The sequence below is a fragment of the Trachurus japonicus genome, chromosome 1, assembly GCF_045865225.1.
Source record: "Trachurus japonicus isolate A0001 chromosome 1, Traja_1.0".
NCBI lineage: Eukaryota > Metazoa > Chordata > Actinopteri > Carangiformes > Carangidae > Trachurus > Trachurus japonicus.
In genome coordinates this window covers 31,032,596-31,049,363 of record NC_140907.1, presented here as the reverse complement: position 1 = coordinate 31,049,363, position 16,768 = coordinate 31,032,596, and the positions used below count along the sequence as shown (strand labels likewise).

General features: G+C 39.7%; 2 protein-coding genes across 2 annotated transcripts; both read right to left on the bottom strand.

Annotated features, from left to right (window-relative positions):
• Positions 1 to 249: 249 nt before the first annotated feature.
• LOC146992246 (uncharacterized) lies at positions 250 to 4,373 on the bottom strand. Its single transcript, XM_085788396.1, has 8 exons — positions 4,220 to 4,373; positions 3,899 to 4,132; positions 3,423 to 3,527; positions 3,033 to 3,233; positions 2,066 to 2,395; positions 1,391 to 1,724; positions 1,232 to 1,289; positions 250 to 444 (listed from the first exon to the last, which is right to left on the bottom strand). Exons 1-8 carry the CDS (start codon positions 4,350 to 4,352, stop codon positions 250 to 252), a joined length of 1,590 nt encoding a protein of 529 aa, XP_085644522.1. The 5' UTR covers positions 4,353 to 4,373.
• A 2,993-nt stretch (positions 4,374 to 7,366) lies between these two features.
• On the bottom strand, positions 7,367 to 11,611 carry LOC146992245 (uncharacterized). The gene is made up of 8 exons (XM_085785159.1): positions 11,488 to 11,611; positions 10,645 to 11,274; positions 10,371 to 10,475; positions 9,965 to 10,174; positions 9,147 to 9,473; positions 8,439 to 8,775; positions 8,305 to 8,362; positions 7,367 to 7,858 (listed from the first exon to the last, which is right to left on the bottom strand). The coding sequence occupies exons 1-8, from the start codon at positions 11,594 to 11,596 to the stop codon at positions 7,694 to 7,696; spliced, it is 1,941 nt and encodes a 646-aa protein (XP_085641285.1). The 5' UTR covers positions 11,597 to 11,611; the 3' UTR covers positions 7,367 to 7,693.
• Between the last annotated feature and the right edge of the window lie 5,157 nt (positions 11,612 to 16,768).

Below are 16,768 nucleotides of genomic sequence, written 5' to 3'. Positions count from 1 at the left end.
TACTGCTGTCACTGCACCGATCCGTCTGTCAATCTCACGTTCCATCCTTCTCTCACCAGTGAAAAAGACCCTGAAATACTTGAACTCCTCAACTTGAGGCAGGAGTTCTACTCCGACCTGGAGGGGGCAAGTCACCTTTGTCCAGTCGAGAACCATGGCCTATTTCTCATCGTGTCTAGAACTTGTGCTAAAATGAGTGAAGTCTCCAAGAGGATCCTGAATCCTGAAAATGTTAAAAGTACAAGATGCTCACTTAGGGTTCATGTCGAGTCTAAAGTTGACAACAGCATAAGCAGTGCAGTCCTCTGTTTTAGGCTGATGTGGTTGGACGGTGGAGTACAGAGGATCTGCCTGAGGCTTAGAGAAGTGAACTCTGCTGTAGTGAACCTCATCCTGCTCAGTTGGTTGAGTCTCAATGCTTTCATACACAGGACCAGGGTTTACCTAACGAGGGAACAAGAAAAATAATGTTAGTTAGTTCACATTGTGGTACAATAGAGATCTATGCTGAAAACAAGACCAGATATGTTTTGACAGTGAAGGCCTAAAAACAGGGTATCCGCGGGGTCTTGAAAAGTATTAAAAGGTGATAAATCAATTTTGGGAAAATGAAGACCCTTAAAAAGTATTAAAAAGTCTTTTCACTACTTTATAAAGTCTTAAATATTGAAGGTATCTTTTCTGAATTAGCTGTCCAAGAGTTTGAGTTGTAAAAAACATTACGGAAGTGTGTGAATTTATTTGTTTTATTAAAAAACAAAGATGAACCGGTACATGAAAAAGAAAAGAAGATTGTTGTTTTTGATTTTTTGAGAGTTGAGCAATGTTTTTTTTGATAAACTTTGCCTTTGATTTATTATCCCAGCCTTTTTTTAATTCTGTTGTATCATAGTTGTCTATAGTCTTTATCACAAACTAAAACTGTTAAGTTAAAAGTGTTACTGATGTAAATGTTTACAGCTTGAAGCGGCGGTGAGGTATTAAAAAATGTTGAGAAGGTCTTGAAAAAGTCTTAAAAAGGTTTTAACATTAACTTCAAGATTCCTGTATACACCCTGAAAAAAGACAATTATTTTTTACAATGTAATTTTGCTCAGCAGAATCATGATTGATTTTGTGGAGAATCACTTGAACAGACATGAAAACAGGCTAGATGACTCGTGACCTATATCCTAAGGGACACAACATTTATGCATTATGTTGTGCAGTGTGTTGAATTTGTGTTTTTTACCTGCTCAGTGTTGTCTGTTGCTTCAGTTCTGGGATACTGACGTGAAGCCTTCTTTCTTCTGGTTAGTGAAATGAACAAATACAAACAAATGCACATGAATAAGGTATTTAAAATAAAAAAGATAGTTATTGATCTATGACAGAGTACTGTGTTACTCACTTAATCCAAAAGAAGACCAGCAGAGGTACGATGATCAGTAGAGCAGCACAGACTCCTACAGCAGCTGCTGCCTTGTGTTTGTCTCTTAGGACTGTTAAAATCTTCCCATTGGATATTTTGCTGTTACTGAGAGCACAGGAGTAGTTTCCTGCTTGCTGACTGCTGACTGGGTCCAGAACCAGGCGTTTGTTTTGACCCTGTGTCACATTCAGAGGTTGACTGTTCAAGTACCAGAAGTAGGTGGTGTTAACAGGAAGAGGACAGCTAGTGAGACAAGTGAGTGTGACTCTGTGTCCCTCTGTCACCTCTGCAGGATCCAACATCACCCTCACACCTGGAAGATGATGAGATGGGTCAGTAAATGTAAAGAAAACCTGGACTCTTTACAGCTGTATTTCAAAATATGTAATTTGTCATTGATTGCGCAAAAAATTGCTGACTCATTCTAAAACTTTGAATGTGGATTAGATAAAGCTATAACTTTAACTTTTTGTGTGTAGTTTTATCTCTTCAACCAGAATCAGCCTGAAAAGTTCATGAGTCAGTGAACGTTTCTGAACTCAAGACTAAAACCCAACATGTCAGTCCTACAGAGATATTTGTTTCTTTTTAGACAAATATGAACAAAGACACAACATCTGTACTTTTACAGAGTTATTTTTCCTTTGGAGTTACCTGTGACAACCAAAGTCACTCCAGGTAAATCTGGTCCTGACGTCCAGAGTCTGAATCTGTATTCAGCAGAGTCAGTCTTCTTCAGGTTTGTGATTGTCAGTGTGTGGTGATTCTTCTCATTTTCATGATACTGCACACGACCCTCAGCTGTGATTTTCTCTTCAACAGTCTCTTCACCATTTCTCTTTATTTTATACCAAACTTTATCCTGGGGCAGCTGGTTGTTGGGATGTGAGTATTTACTTGAAATGTTCACTGAAGAGCCGAGTACAGCACAGATTCTCCTGCTGGCATAATTCACAGTCCAACAGTTCTCACCATCATTAACACCTGAAATACAGAAAAAACAGCAGGTGTTCTCAGGCAGAGTTGTCAGCTTTGTGCTTTTGTTTCTAGATTTACAGACTTTGTGAATTCCTTGGACGTTACTGCTGGTCAACATGTTTTCTTAAAAAGCTGTGTTTCAGTGATTATTCTGTTCTTGTTCTGTTTCCTGACAACAGAAACAGAAAACAACACATAATGTGAACAGCTTAATGGGGAATTTGGCTTCATTGAAATACTATTATTTGAGCGAAGAGTGGGAGAGAAGTCAGCAGATAAACTGTGTGAATTCAAAGTTAAATATCACTAGTATCAAATAGTTTCCTCTACAATTCAGACTCATGTAGATTTTTTATTTTTCTCAATGAGATTTATTCAATTTATACTTTATGTAGTTTTACAGGGAGGTGTTGCTCCTGTTTTCCCTGAATGACTCTGATGTCTGATGTGACATGTTTCCACTCTACAGGGACATCTAGTGGCCACAAGTTGACAATACAACTCCTTTATTTTACCCACAACCTGATCCCATAATAATCATATTTTTATTCTATGTGTTTGTTTTCTCATCTATTTAGATTCATGAAACTAATGCATGAACATGTTTAAACAAATAACAGTCTGGTAATTGGTTTCTACTCACAGACTTCAGGAGACAGCAGTTCCTCAAAGCCTTTTACAGCACAGGCAACGCTCTCTGACCAGGAAGTGTAAAAATAATCATTTGTCCAGAACAGTGTTTTGTTAATGTACCACCTATAGGCAGTTTGAGGGTCAGTCAGTGGACAGTTGGTGCTACAGGTCAGGTGATCTGGTGATGTAGAGCTCCTTTGAACTTGTACTTCTTTGGAAAGATGATGAATAACGGTTATTGAAATTGATTTGCATCGTTGTAATAAGTGAAAACAAAAGAAAAGACAATATTTTACACAATAGATGTGGTTTCTGTTTTGTGTTCACATTGTCAATATCTGTTACACAGTCTCTATCAGTAGAGGTGTGAGGATGGGAGGTTTGTTTGTGCTAACTTCACCTGTGGGGTTTGTGATGGAGCAGGACTCATTCTCTGATTTCCTCTTGTAAGAACACATTCTCCCTTTAGCATAGGTCACATTAATGCAGGTCGCTGTGACTGAATCTGGACAAAGAGAATTTCAGTTCATTGTTTTTATTGGTGAGCAACATGAATTTCCATCATTATCTGAACGAAGAGAAATTAGATTCAGTGTTTTTAAAAACATGTAATTATTATTATATCTTGTTGTAAAGTGTAGTGTGTGTGATCAACATTTTTAAATATCTCACAGTGATTTAAATTAGTTATGTTTTCCAGTTGAGGTCACATAACATCATGTTTTATAATTTTATTTATTTATTTTTTAAATGTTGAAGTGAATCCCTTGTGCCCTGACATTTGCTGTTAAAATGCATTCAAGGAAAACTCAATAAAAAGAATTTTGAAAGAAAGAAAGAGAGGTCACATAACATCAGTTAAACGTTGTGACTCACCCACTGAAACTTCAGGGGCTCTGAGATCCTCGTAGCCTTTGACAGCACAGGAGTATCTGACTGTGTCATCACTGCTGACCAGCTCTTGGTACCAGGGAGACCTGTTGTTATAGAGATACTCTCTGTTCTTGTACCAGCTGTAGGTTACAGGGTTTTTAGTCAGAGGACAGCTGGTGCTACACATCAGTGTCACTGTGTGTTCCTCTGTGGAAGGAAACACCTTCACCTGCAGGTCTGGGGAAATGGTGAATGTACCGTAGATAAGACAGACGTTCGCATATCTGCAACTCTTGATATAAAAATAAATGTCAGTCACTGTACCTGAAACATGGAGCTGTTTTGCAATTGACCAGCAGTTATTTGGTTTGTCAGTATTCTCCATACAACAGTATTGTTGTGCATCACTCTCTCTCAGGTCTTTGATTGTTAGAGTGGGTTGATTTTTGTCAGACATGTTGAATGTCACACGATGTCCATCTGGAATGACCTCTGTCATAACAAATCCCCTAAGACTTTCATCCCAGTTCACAGTGTACCATTTGTTGCTGTGAGTGGTATGTTTATCTGAGCAGGACAGATCCACTGATGAACCGTTTAAGACACAGATGTTGTTTGCTCGTCCATGAACCCCTTGAACAGAAGATTTTATCAACAAACATCTGGACAAAGTCTTAACATGAAGATCTGATTGAAGCAGGTCATAATCTTTAAAACTGTGAAACTGTAATACATTTCAGTAGAGTTAGAAGAATACATATTAAACATACCTGAGATGTACAGGATGAAACCCATAAACACACATTCAGCTCCTGCCAACAACATGGCTGTGTAGTCCTACAGTTCCTAATCAGTAGGTTTGTATGAGTCCTATGAGAACTATTCATAAAACCAAAAAGCATAAAAAATGCACCACAGTGGTTAAATTCAGCCACAGTTCACTCACAGCTCAAAGACCAGAGAGAACCGTTTGTCTCTGAGTGCAGCTTGTATGCAGCTTTTATGTCATAACTTCTTCACTTCCTTCTTCATTAAGTGAAACATGAGTAAAAGGAAATCACAAATGAGGCTCCTTCCTGTGAAGTCCTTTTTAAACTACACAACATAATTTTACTCTTCTTTAACATTTCTTCTTAGTTTTCTTAGGCTTTTCGTGGAACATGTTAGAAAAAAAGATCTAATTTTGTCAAGTGAAGCAGGTGAAAGTCTTTATGTGGCTGGTTCGTTGTTTAAAAAAGAAAAACACACAGACACATCAATGCAGCAGGTGGTTGTTTCAGGACTTAAACGTAGGACGTAGCCTGTAGTTGATACCTATGTGGACAGCAAGAAGGAAAAGACTGTATATCTGTTCAGTATAGTGGAATAGTTAAAGTGAAACATGCACCATGTACAGTAATACCCTGATAAAATCCCATGATAGAAGACTGAAAACTGTTTTAACGACTTCACAATGAAATGAAAGATGTTTTATAAATGTGTCAGTTTACTGCTACAGACACCCTGCTCACTGTGACAAGTGTCACTGACAAGTGGGTAGCTACATCCTCTGTGGCATTTCAGGGAAGTCAAACTAAACCAGTTTTTCTAAGCAGCACCCTAATATTGATGTTTACTATAACCTGAGCCATCTAAGTTACATAGTACATAATACTGTAGTTAATGTCTGAATTCAGCTGCAGGTACATGAAAAATGTCTTTGTAATGATCCTCAGTGTGTTTTCATTTGATCAAATGGAGAAAATTCTACAGCTGATGTGAATTAATGATTAATTACTGTGTATTTGTGAGAGTGTTTTTGTGAGCTAGAGAAAGAGAAACTCAAGTAAAAAAAAAAAAGCTTTATTTTTAGAACATCATTGTTATGACATACTAAACAAGTTAGCAAAAATATCATTTAAAGTAAAATAGAATAGGCCCTATTTTATAACCGGGCCAAAACACAATGCAAGAGTCTAATACAGATGCCGTCATCATGTTCCCGTCCAGCAGCCATATTGTTTCAATAGAAAATACATCTATCTCCAAAATTATGTTCCCTCCAGGTTTCATAACAAACCAAAATGTATTTACACTTGTTATAATACATAATATAGAATATCTAACATTGTGATTTGTGCTGTTGCTGTTTGCAGTGCATCGACTTCTGAGCTCTTCTTTGTCCCTCAGTGCACAGAGCTGCTGCATGTGTGGGCTGGGACTGGGCAGAGTGCTCAGTCACACATACGTGATCAACTCACCACAGAATCTAGTTCACCATTATAACAGTTTTCCCCCATGGAGCCAGGTGCACAACTCTTAGAGGGGATTGGAGCTGGTTCTCTGATTGGTTTATGCATTTGTTGAGCCTAAAACACTCCCATGGTCAATTTAGAGACTAAGTTCAATCTTTTTGAAACATGACCTGGATGGTTTTTCTTTTCTTCAAAAAAAAAAAGTATTTGCACACTTGTATCATGCAAGTTTATGTGTTTTAATGAACAATCTCTCGGTCAGGAGACCTTCATCAGGGATCATTAAAACTTGCATGATACAAATGTGCAGATACTTTTTTTTAAAACACTTTTTGTGGTTGTCTGGCACCTTGGCATTCGTGGGTGGCGAGTGCGGTGACTTACTCAAGAAGTGGTAATGACAAACGATAAAGGCATTTGCATCACACCATGTAGCTATGTACTATTGAAACAGAGTCTAATAAGAATAAGAGGCACACTAAGCTAAAATGAACCCAATCAAAACGGTTAATAATTAGTAACTAATAAAGATGGGCTTTTAAAACATTTCAATTTGTCCATAGACAAAGATTACAGATAATAGTTGTTGATTTCAATTTTCACATCATGTTTTGTCTGCAACAATGTGTGTTGTCTTGCAACAAGCAGCTGTGTTGAGCTGTTGATGTTGGTTGACTGCACTTGTGAGCTTTGAATTTCCTCTACAGAGAAATCAGACCACAGGTTGTTATAGCACACTGAGAGTCAGGGAGGTTCAGTTACAATCTGCTCACACATTAATAATAACATGTAGATGCCCTCACTTTGTTACATATAGTACCATTAAGTGACCCTGGTGAAGGCCATAAGAGAAAACACAGCAAAGTTCATTGTAGCGACTTCAACCTAAAGAGCCACTGAGAGGCTAAGAATGAGCCTGGAACTAAAGATCAAAGTGTTTATTAACAAAACAAAAAAGGTTAATTCATAATAAAGTGTACAAACTGAACCAAAATAATTTCAATGATAAACGAAAAGTAGCGGTCAACAAAAAGTATGGCAACCCAGCTCACTCTCTCTCTCTCTCAAACAAAGGAAAAGCAACAGGTGAAGTGCTAGACCCCGCCCATAATCATGTGACCTGCTACTAAAATAATAACAAACTAAATGATACTCAAAATAAACAACACCAAAACAACTCTTAACCTTAACCAACATAAAAACACATTCATGGCTCCTACATTCATGATACTTCAAGTGCTGCTGGAGTTTTGCTGTGTGTTGTTTTGTGTGTGTAACTGATGAAACTATTTACACTTTTTTCATGTTATAGACCTTTTTAACACATGCAGTGTTTCATGTTGCTTCTTCTGACAGACCTTTCAAAGTGAAGGTCTCACTTTGAAAGGCTTCTTCACCTCTAAAATGAAGGTTAAGTCTGTTATGGTTAAGTCTGTCATGTCGGGCAGAGATCAGCCTCAACACACCACTGTGTGTTGTATTACAGTATAACATAATGCTAAAGATGAGTAAAGTCAGCAAGAGGATCCTCAGAGGCCATGTTGGGTCTGAGGTTGACAACAGCTTACGCAGCATGGTCCTCTGGTTGAGGCTGATGTGGTTGGACGATGGAGTCCAGAGGATCTGTGTGTGTCTTAGAGAAGTGAACTCTGCCACAGCGAAGGTCATCAAGGTCGTCCTGCTGTGTTGGTTGAGCTGAGACGTTTTCATACTCAGGGTCAGGGTTTAACTAATGAGGCAACAAGGTAAATATTAATTGACACTAGTGGACAATAATTCTCTGTGCTGCAAACGAGAGACTGAGACTTGATTTGGGGCCTTAGTAGTGGTGGACAGTCGTGTTTCTTGAACAGCTGATTGGTGCGTTAGTTTGTTGGGAAATTAATGTACTGTAGCTGTTTAAAGTTACATCCTACATTAGAAACAGGACAGATGAGGGTGGTGTTTTGTTTTCTAATGCAGCACAATTTCTACATTTCTGTTCTTTGGGTAGAAGACAAACATCAGTTTAATGGTTCATAGTGTAATGAACTGAAAAAGCATGATACGCAAATGATTAACATGAATAAATGATTTAAAAATACTGAACATAAATGACCTGCAGTGTGTGAGATTTTCTGTCATTGTTAAGACTTTTCAATTCAATGGATCAATTGAGAATTTTTCAGTTTTTACCTGCTCAGTGTTCACAGCTTCTTCAGTTGCAGGAGTTTGACCTGAAGTCATTTTTCTTCTGTTTAGAGAAACAAATGCTCATGAATAAGGTAAAAGGTAGTTAATGATCTGTAACAGAGTACTGTGTTACTCACCTAATCCAAAAGAAGACCAGCAGAGGTACGATGATCAGTAGAGCAGCACGGACTCCTACAGCAGCTGCTGCTGTCTTGTGTTTGTCTCTTAGGACTGTTAAAATCTTCCCATTGGATATTTTGCTGTTACTGAGAGCACAGGAGTAGCTTCCTGCTTGCTGACTGCTGACTGGGTCCAGAACCAGGCGTTTGTTTTGGCCCTGTGTCACATTCAGAGGTTGACTGTTGAAGTACCAGAAGTAGGTGGTGTTAACAGGAAGAGGACAGCTAGTGAGACAAGTGAGTGTGACTCTGTGTCCCTCTGTCACCTCTGCAGGATCCAACCTCACCCTCACACCTGGAAGATGATGAGATGGGTCAGTATATGTAAAGAAAACCTGGACTCTTTACAGCTGTATTACAAGGTATGTAATTTGTCATTGACCTGCACAAAACCCATTACAATGGCTAAAAATTGCTGACTCGTTCTAAAACACCGAATCTGGATTACTGTAGATAAAGCTACAACTTTAACTTTTTGTGCCTTGTGTAGTTTTATCTCTTCAACCAGAATCAGCCTGAAAAGTTCATGAGTCAGTGAACGTTTCTGAACTCAAGACTAAAAACCAATGTTTCAGTTTATCAGAGATATTTGTTTCCTTTTTAGACAAATATGAACAAAGACACAACATCTGTACTTTTACAGAGTTGTTTATCCTTTGGAGTTACCTGTGACAACCAAAGTCACTCCAGGTAAATCTGGTCCTGACGTCCAGAGTCTGAATCTGTATTCAGCAGAGTCAGTCTCCTTCAGGTTTGTGATTGTCAGTGTGTGGTGATTCTTCCCATTTTCATGATACTGCACACGACCCTCAGCTGTGATTTTCTCTTCAACAGTCTCTTCACCATTTCTCTTTATTTTATACCAAACTTTATCCTGGGGCAGCTGGTTGTTGGGATGTGAGTATTTACTTGAAATGTTCACTGAAGAGCCGAGTACAGCACAGATTCTCCTGCTGGCATAATTCACAGTCCAACAGTTCTCACCATCACCACCTGAAATACAGAAAAAAGCAGCAGGTGTTCACAGGCAGAGTTGTCAGCTTTGTGCTTTTGTTTCTAGATTTACAGACTTTGTGAATTCCTTGGAAGTTACTGCTGGTCAACATGTTTTCTTAACAGCACAGAGTGGGAGAGAAGTGAGCAGTCAAACAGTGTGAATTCAAAGTTAAATAACAATAGTATCAAATAGTTTCCCCTACAATTCAGACTGTTGTAGATATTTATTTTTCTCAACCAGATTTGTTCAATTCGTACTTTAATGTGTAGTTTTACAGGGAGGTCTTGCTCCTGTTTCCCCTAAATGACTCTGATGTCTGATGTGACATGTTTCCACTCTACAGGGACATCTAGTGGTTTTATTTTACCCACCACCATGATCCCATAATAATCATATTTTTGTTTGTTTTCTCATCTATTTAGATTCATGAAACTAATGCATGAACATGTTTAAACAAATAACAGTCTGGTAATTGGTTTCTACTCACAGACTTCAGGAGACAGCAGTTCCTCAAAGCCTTTTACAGCACAGGCGATGCTCCCATGTGACCTGGAAGTGTCAAAATAATATTTTGTCCAGTATGTGTACAGTTCTCTGTTCCTGTACCACCTATAGGCAGTTTGAGGGTCAGTCAGTGGACAGTTGGTGCTACAGATCAGGATATCTGGTGATGTAGAGCTTCTTTGAACTTGTACTTCTGTAGGAAGATGATAAATACACTTTTAAGTGTTATTAAAATTGATTTGCATCGTTGTAATGAGTGAAAACAAAAGAGAAATATTTTACACAATAGATGTGGTTTTTCTATTTTGTGTTCACATTGTCAATATCTGTTTACACAATCTCTATCAGTGGAGGTGTGAGGATGGGAGGTTTGTTTGTGCTAACTTCACCTGTGGGGTTTGTGATGGAGCAGGACTCATTCTCTGATTTCCCCTGATCAGAACACATTCTCCCTTTAGCATAGGTCACATGAATGCAGGTCGCTGTGACTGAATCTGGACAAAGAGAAATTAGATTAAGTGTTTTTAAAAACATGTAATTATGGAAATTCTTGTTGTAAAGTCTAGTGTGTGTGATCAACATTTTTAAATATCTCACAGTGAATTAGATGAGTTATGTTTTCCAGTTCAGGTCACATAACATCAGTTAAATGTTGTGACTCACCCACTGAAACTTCAGGGGCTCTGAGATCCTCGTAGCCTTTGACAGCACAGGAGTATCTGACTGTGTCATCACTGCTGACCAGCTCTTGGTACCATGGAGACCAGTTGTTATAGAGATACTCTCTGTTCTTGTACCAGATGTAGGTTACAGGGTTTTTAGTCAGAGGACAGCTGGTGTTACACATCAGTGTCACTGTGTGTTCCTCTGTGGAAGGAAACACCTTCAACTGCAGGTCTGGGGAAATGGTGAATGTACCGTAGATAAGACAGACGTTCACATATCTGCAACTGTTGATATAAAAATAAATGTCAGTCACTGTACCTGAAACATGGAGCTGTTTTGCAGTGTCCCAGCAGAGATTTGGTTGGTCAGTATTCTCCATACAGCAGTATCGTTGTGCATCTCTCTCTCTCAGGTCTTTGATTGTTAGAATGGGTTGATTTTTGTCAGACATGTTGAATGTCACACGATGTCCATCTGGAAATACCTCTGTCATAATATACTGCCTAAGACTTCCATTCCAGTATACAGTGTACCATTTGTTGCTGTGAGTGGGATGTTTAGCTGAGCAGGACAGATCCACTGATGAACCTTTTAAGGCACAGATGCTGTTTGCTCGTCCATGAACCCCTTGAACAGAAGATTTTATCAACAAACATCTGGACAAAGTCTTAACATAAAGATCTGATTGAAGCAGGTCAGAATCTTTAAAACTGTGAAACATGAATTTCAGTGCAGTTGTTGCATACTCTGTCATGATTTTCTTCCAGTGTAACTCACCACAGTAAAACAATATTTTAAAAGATAGTTGTTTTTGCTAAAACAAATAAATATTAAACATACCTGAGATGTACAGGATGAAACCCATAAACACACATCCAGCTCTTGCCAACAACATGGCTGTGTCGTCCTTCAGTGTTTGTGTCAGTCCTATAAGAACTGCTACATTCATTAAACCTCATTCAAAAGCTTTACAAATGTAAAAAATGTAAAGTTCACTCACAGCTTAAAGACTGGAGAGAACTGTTTGTCTCTAAAGTGCAACTGCTCTTATCAAAATCCCCCACATATACTGTAGATAGATCAGTAAAAGGAAACCACAAGTGAGGCTATTTTTTTTTACTTTTTATTTATGTGTGTGCACTCTTTTAAGTTCCTCTTAGCTTGTTGGCTTTGCATTAGATGTAATAGTAATGATTTAATCAGCTGTATCTGCTGTTGCAGTGAGCTATCAGAGGAAGGTCTTAACTGGATGGTTGATGGTTAAAGCTAATGAAACTTAATTGCATGTGTGTTTGAATTTTCAGTAGTTTCATAAGTCATCAAACCAGCTCCTCAGGTTAGGTTAGGTTATACTTTATTTATCCCCAGGGGGAAATTTGTAACAGCAGCATAAAAGAGAAATAGGACATTAAGTACTAAATAAATATATGTACAGTATATCATGACCTATATAAAATTGTAAAAAAAAAAATAAAAAAAATACTTCTGACACCAACAGGCCGCAGTCACTTACTTTTTTTTAATCCTTTCTGATGTTTTACTTGAATGAACTGAGGGTCCTGACCTTGCATTGTGCTGCCTCCATGTGGTCGGTTGGCTCATGTACCACCATGGCTGCAGCACACAGGTCCTGCAGGGTGTAGTGCCTCTGTGGCATTTGGTCAACTTTTCTCAGCAGTTTTATGGGTCCTATCTCCTTCAGTAGAGTTGACCACTGTTTTCTGATCAGCTGATGTGGTGTATCGGATGGCAAACGGGAGCAGAGGTCAGGTGATCACTCTGTTCTCAGTTTATTGAGGGGGATTCACCAGTTAAAAAGGAATAATTCAGTCATTATTGACTCACTCTCATGCTGATGAATAGTGAATACTCTGGAGTAGTTTTATATTCTTCAAAGTGCATCTGGAGACCCGAGAGGCTGGTTCGTAGTCCAACGAAATCCTTATATGAGAGTCAATAACGCCTGACACAAAAACGTCCAGAGTTTACTCAAAACGATGTAATTTAGGACATTTTTAAAGCCTAAATAGTCCTGTATTGAATGCATCACGTGAACGTGAGTGCGTGCCCCAGGCAAATTCAAAACAGGACTGTTTAGGCTGTAAAAATGTCCTAAATGACGTTGTTTCGACTATATCCCTTCAGGACACTTGGATTGCAGTGGAGCAGTGTGGGGGAAGATTACAAGGTTTTTTGTGTAGTTTTATGGACCTTTTTGTGTGGGAAGCTACTGACTCTCATATAAGGATTTCGTTGGACTACAAACCGGCCTCCCGGGTCTCCAAATGCACTTTGAGGAATAAAAAACTACTCCGGAGTATTCATCAGCACGAGCCAAGGGTGAGTCAATAATGACAGAATTTCATTTTTTGGTGAACTATTCCTTTAATGTGAGAAAATGCTTGACACTAGCACCTTGTGTGTGTGTGGAGTTGCTTAATTAAAGCCACCTGTACAGACATAACCATTGCCCAGCCATAACATAATGAAGAAAGCAAGACTGAGTGTGTGTGTGTGTGAGAGAGAAAAAGATGAAGCGTTTTATTCCTTATTAAAAATATTGGATGTGTGGTGGACAATAATTACAGACATATTAATCATCTTTTATTTACTACAACAAAGTAGCTCACAGTTCTTAATGCAGCTTAGCAGCTGAAGAGTTGAATTGTCACGTGTGACATATATTCTCTGGATTAAGTGAAGAGAGTGAAGGAATTTAGATGAATATAAATAGCAGAAAATAGATAAGGACGTCGTCTAACTTTTTGTATCTTATTTTAGCTCCCTACCACCCTGTATTACAGTATTATAGCTAGCAATGGAGCTCTTGAGATCACGTTTTGAAATGCCCATTTAATCACTAGGGGGCAGTAGAAACAAACTCTGATCACAACACCAACATCCAGAGATGTCGGTTGTCAGGACAAACAGTTGCTTATACACGTTCAACAGTTTTGGACCAACAGTGTTAACCTGTTGCATCATATTTAAGTGTATTAGTGCTCAGGCCCAGGTATTGTGCCACACTGGCTTTATAGCATGTGATCACACTGTTTATAAAGTTTATCATGTTCCTGCGTCTAATCAGTGTTTCAAGGTGAACTCAATCTAATCAAGAGGCCAGGTGACAACTTCTTGAGATAATATGAAGTTTGATAATGTTGCGATAGTTTCTCAGAAACCTTTCCAGAAAAGACCATTGTGTACAGTATACACACTTACTGTTGTGGGATTCTGTATTGTGATCCGTTAAAAGCTCTTTGTTTTGTTACTCATATAATCAAATCCACATGTAAAGATAAAGTATATATTATATATTGTTCTTAAAACTGCGCTCCTGGGTTTTTGCATCTCGAGAGAAATGCAACAAGCTGTTAACATGCAAATGACATATAACCAGTAGCCTGCTAAAGGGGATATGACAAACTTATGAGCAAAAATGTGATTTATTTATGCACATAGCAGCATTTACATACTCGCTCCTCTTTTACCTTTGTTCTGCTCTCCACCAACCCTTTAGGGAAAATTCAGCTCTTCAGTGGAGATATCATTAAAGTGTACTATCAACTTTTAATAGAGGCAGCTCTCCAAGCAGCCTTCACCGCCAAACACAACCAGACATCTTAATAAGAAACCAGTATACAGTGTCTCTTAATACCAGGGCAAAGCCTCGCCAGCTTTTATAAGTTTTCCCTCTGCGGTCCGCCCCCACCCACTCGTGTTGAGCCCTGCCGGCTCAGGGCTTGTCGAGCACTTGCTGAGGACTTTTAATGTCTTCTCCGCAGAGATATGGAGGATAATAATGAGGGATGATGAAAAGCAGAGCGGAGCCAGGCTACTTCATGTCCCAACACAAGACAGAACTTCTGTCTCGCCGCCATCACCTGCTGGCGAGTTGGCAAGCAGGTAATAACAAAACTGCATAATTAACATGTAAACAAACCAGTATGCTCGAGTTTTGTTCACTTTGCCAAAAAATTCCTTCAGAATAATACAGTCTCATGGACTGCATTCCTGCGTAAGCTTTGGCATGGGTTTTAGATTTTTTTTATTTGAAATACCTGTGAGCTTTCTGCTTTATTAAAAAGCCATTAGTGGCTGCTGCGGATCAAAGATGTTATGTTGACTGTGAAGACACATTCTTGTGTAATAAGCAGACTCTCGCTCCTGAGTGGCCTTTTTTTTTTATCTTGCCGCATATCTATTTTCCTTCTTACCGAGGTAAATGAGACATATCTCTGTCTCTCAGTTGGAGCCATCAGGTCATTAACAGACCATGATATCAAGCGGGTTATTTTTCAGTTTGTAGGATACCTCAAAAACTGTTAAGAGTTCACCTTTCAGTGAAATACACTCAGCTGAAACTTTATTAGCTAAACCAATTACAGTCCAATAAAAGCATCCAACAATAACTCCCACCACTGTTCTGTAATGTTTGTGTTGAACTTGACGTGGATTGGTTAAAGAAGAACTATACAAGGTTTTTACTTTAAAGCCCCTACAAAGACCTTTTAACTGAATATGCTAATCGTTTCTGCTGATGTCTCTGTGTGACTAACAACAGCAAATGAGGCCATCGGTGTGAAGATAAGCTATTTCTAAATAGTGTAACCGGGAGGCAGTGGTCGGGTCGGTCCACCAGACAAAATGATTTACGTCACTCAGACTCCGGCTCCAGACTAACACCGCCCGGTCCGATGTAAAACTATTGGCGCTTTTCCACTACACTTTCACGGGACGGCACGGCTCGGCTCGGCTCGGTACAATATAAGTGCTTTTCCAATACAGCTGAGTTCTTCTAGTACCTCCTCAGCGGAGGCGGGGACGGCACGGGGCTGATTGCGGAGGCGATTGCGGGGCCGCATTGTCCGTCTCTCTTTTTTCTCTCCTCTCGTCAGCTCCAAACTCACTCGTCTGCACCTCGATACCAGACCACAGTGTGGTTTTACACACAGCATCTTTTAACTCAGGTGAAGGAATAACAACAGTCTCAATACATATCAGTGGTCACTATTGCCGCTCTGTTTTTTAAATTTCCGGGTTTGATTCTCATGTCGGACGTAGCGCTCACACTCTTCCAGCGATGACGCTCTGTCCAGTCAGTGGAAGGCAACCGGCTGATGATAATTAATAACCCCAGGGGCGCAGTCGGAACAAAGAGGATTTTATTTATTCATTTTTTTTTACAATAAATGTAAATACAATATATACCCATATCACTGTCACTACACGAATGATGCGCAACTTCTTGCAGCACGAGACTCCTGCAGACTACAGTGTCATGCCACAGCTGCAGCCAGGGAGTGAGAAGCTCCTCCGCACCGGAGACAGCTGAGGCAGGTGGGGCAGCTCAGTCTTGGCTGGCCCGTCTGTCTTTGGCGATCGGAGCTCACACTCCGCGGCGGGCGGTCTCACAGCATTTTTTGCGACCTGAAGACCATGGCGGCTGACCGAGCCCAGTTCTCCTTATCGGCCCCGAGTTGTAAACGCCCGGCTTGTGAAAGCGAGTTGGCTGGTTTATGCTCCAGCCAGCTGAGTCTCCAAGTAATACTGCTTCTTGAGCCTTGGTTTTTTTAGCCATGGCTAATCAAAATAATATTTAAGCATCTTTACAACAATTTGCACTAGAGCTCATGGGAAATGCAGTCTTCATTCCGGCAAAACACTACCGCTTTTGTCCACAGGGGTCGCCAAAATCAGGACAAAATGAAAGTTCTTTGTAAGGGCTTTAGCTATGCTACATGTTTATCTTAATTTTTTTACCTTGTTGGGGCGGCAGTGGCTCAGGTGGTAGAGCGGGTCGTCCAATGATCAGAGGGTTGGCGGTTCAAATCCCGCTCTGTCCCGGTTGCTGCCGTAGTGTCCTTGGGCAAGACACCTCACCCACCTTGCTCCTGATGGGTGGAGGTTCGCGCCTTGCATGGCAGCTTCCGCCATCAGTGTGTGAATGGGTGAATGTGATGTACTGTAAAGCGCTTTGGGTATCGTTTCAGGTATAGTAAAGCGCTATATAAATACAGACCATTTACCATTTAATTAAGCAGCTGTAATTGTGATGGTTAAATAAATGACTTGTAACTTGTTACAGGGAGAATGGAGGCTCTCTGACTTCCACCTACAG

Excerpts from the sequence above, each read along its gene's own strand:
- LOC146992246 (XM_085788396.1), bottom strand. The coding sequence starts at position 4,352 with ATGTCTGACAAAAATCAACCCACTCTAACAATCAAAGACCTGAGAGAG. Across the intron at positions 3,528-3,898 it reads AGCCCCTGAAGTTTCAGTGG|ATTCAGTCACAGCGACCTGC; the intron begins GTGAGTCACAAC and ends CTCTTTGTCCAG. Across the intron at positions 2,396-3,032 it reads ACTGCTGTCTCCTGAAGTCT|GTGTTAATGATGGTGAGAAC; the intron begins GTGAGTAGAAAC and ends TCTGTATTTCAG.
- LOC146992245 (XM_085785159.1), bottom strand. The coding sequence starts at position 11,596 with ATGAATGTAGCAGTTCTTATAGGACTGACACAAACACTGAAGGACGAC. Across the intron at positions 11,275-11,487 it reads TTTCATCCTGTACATCTCAG|GGGTTCATGGACGAGCAAAC; the intron begins GTATGTTTAATA and ends CTTCTGTTCAAG. Across the intron at positions 10,175-10,370 it reads CTCCATCACAAACCCCACAG|AAGTACAAGTTCAAAGAAGC; the intron begins GTGAAGTTAGCA and ends ATCTTCCTACAG.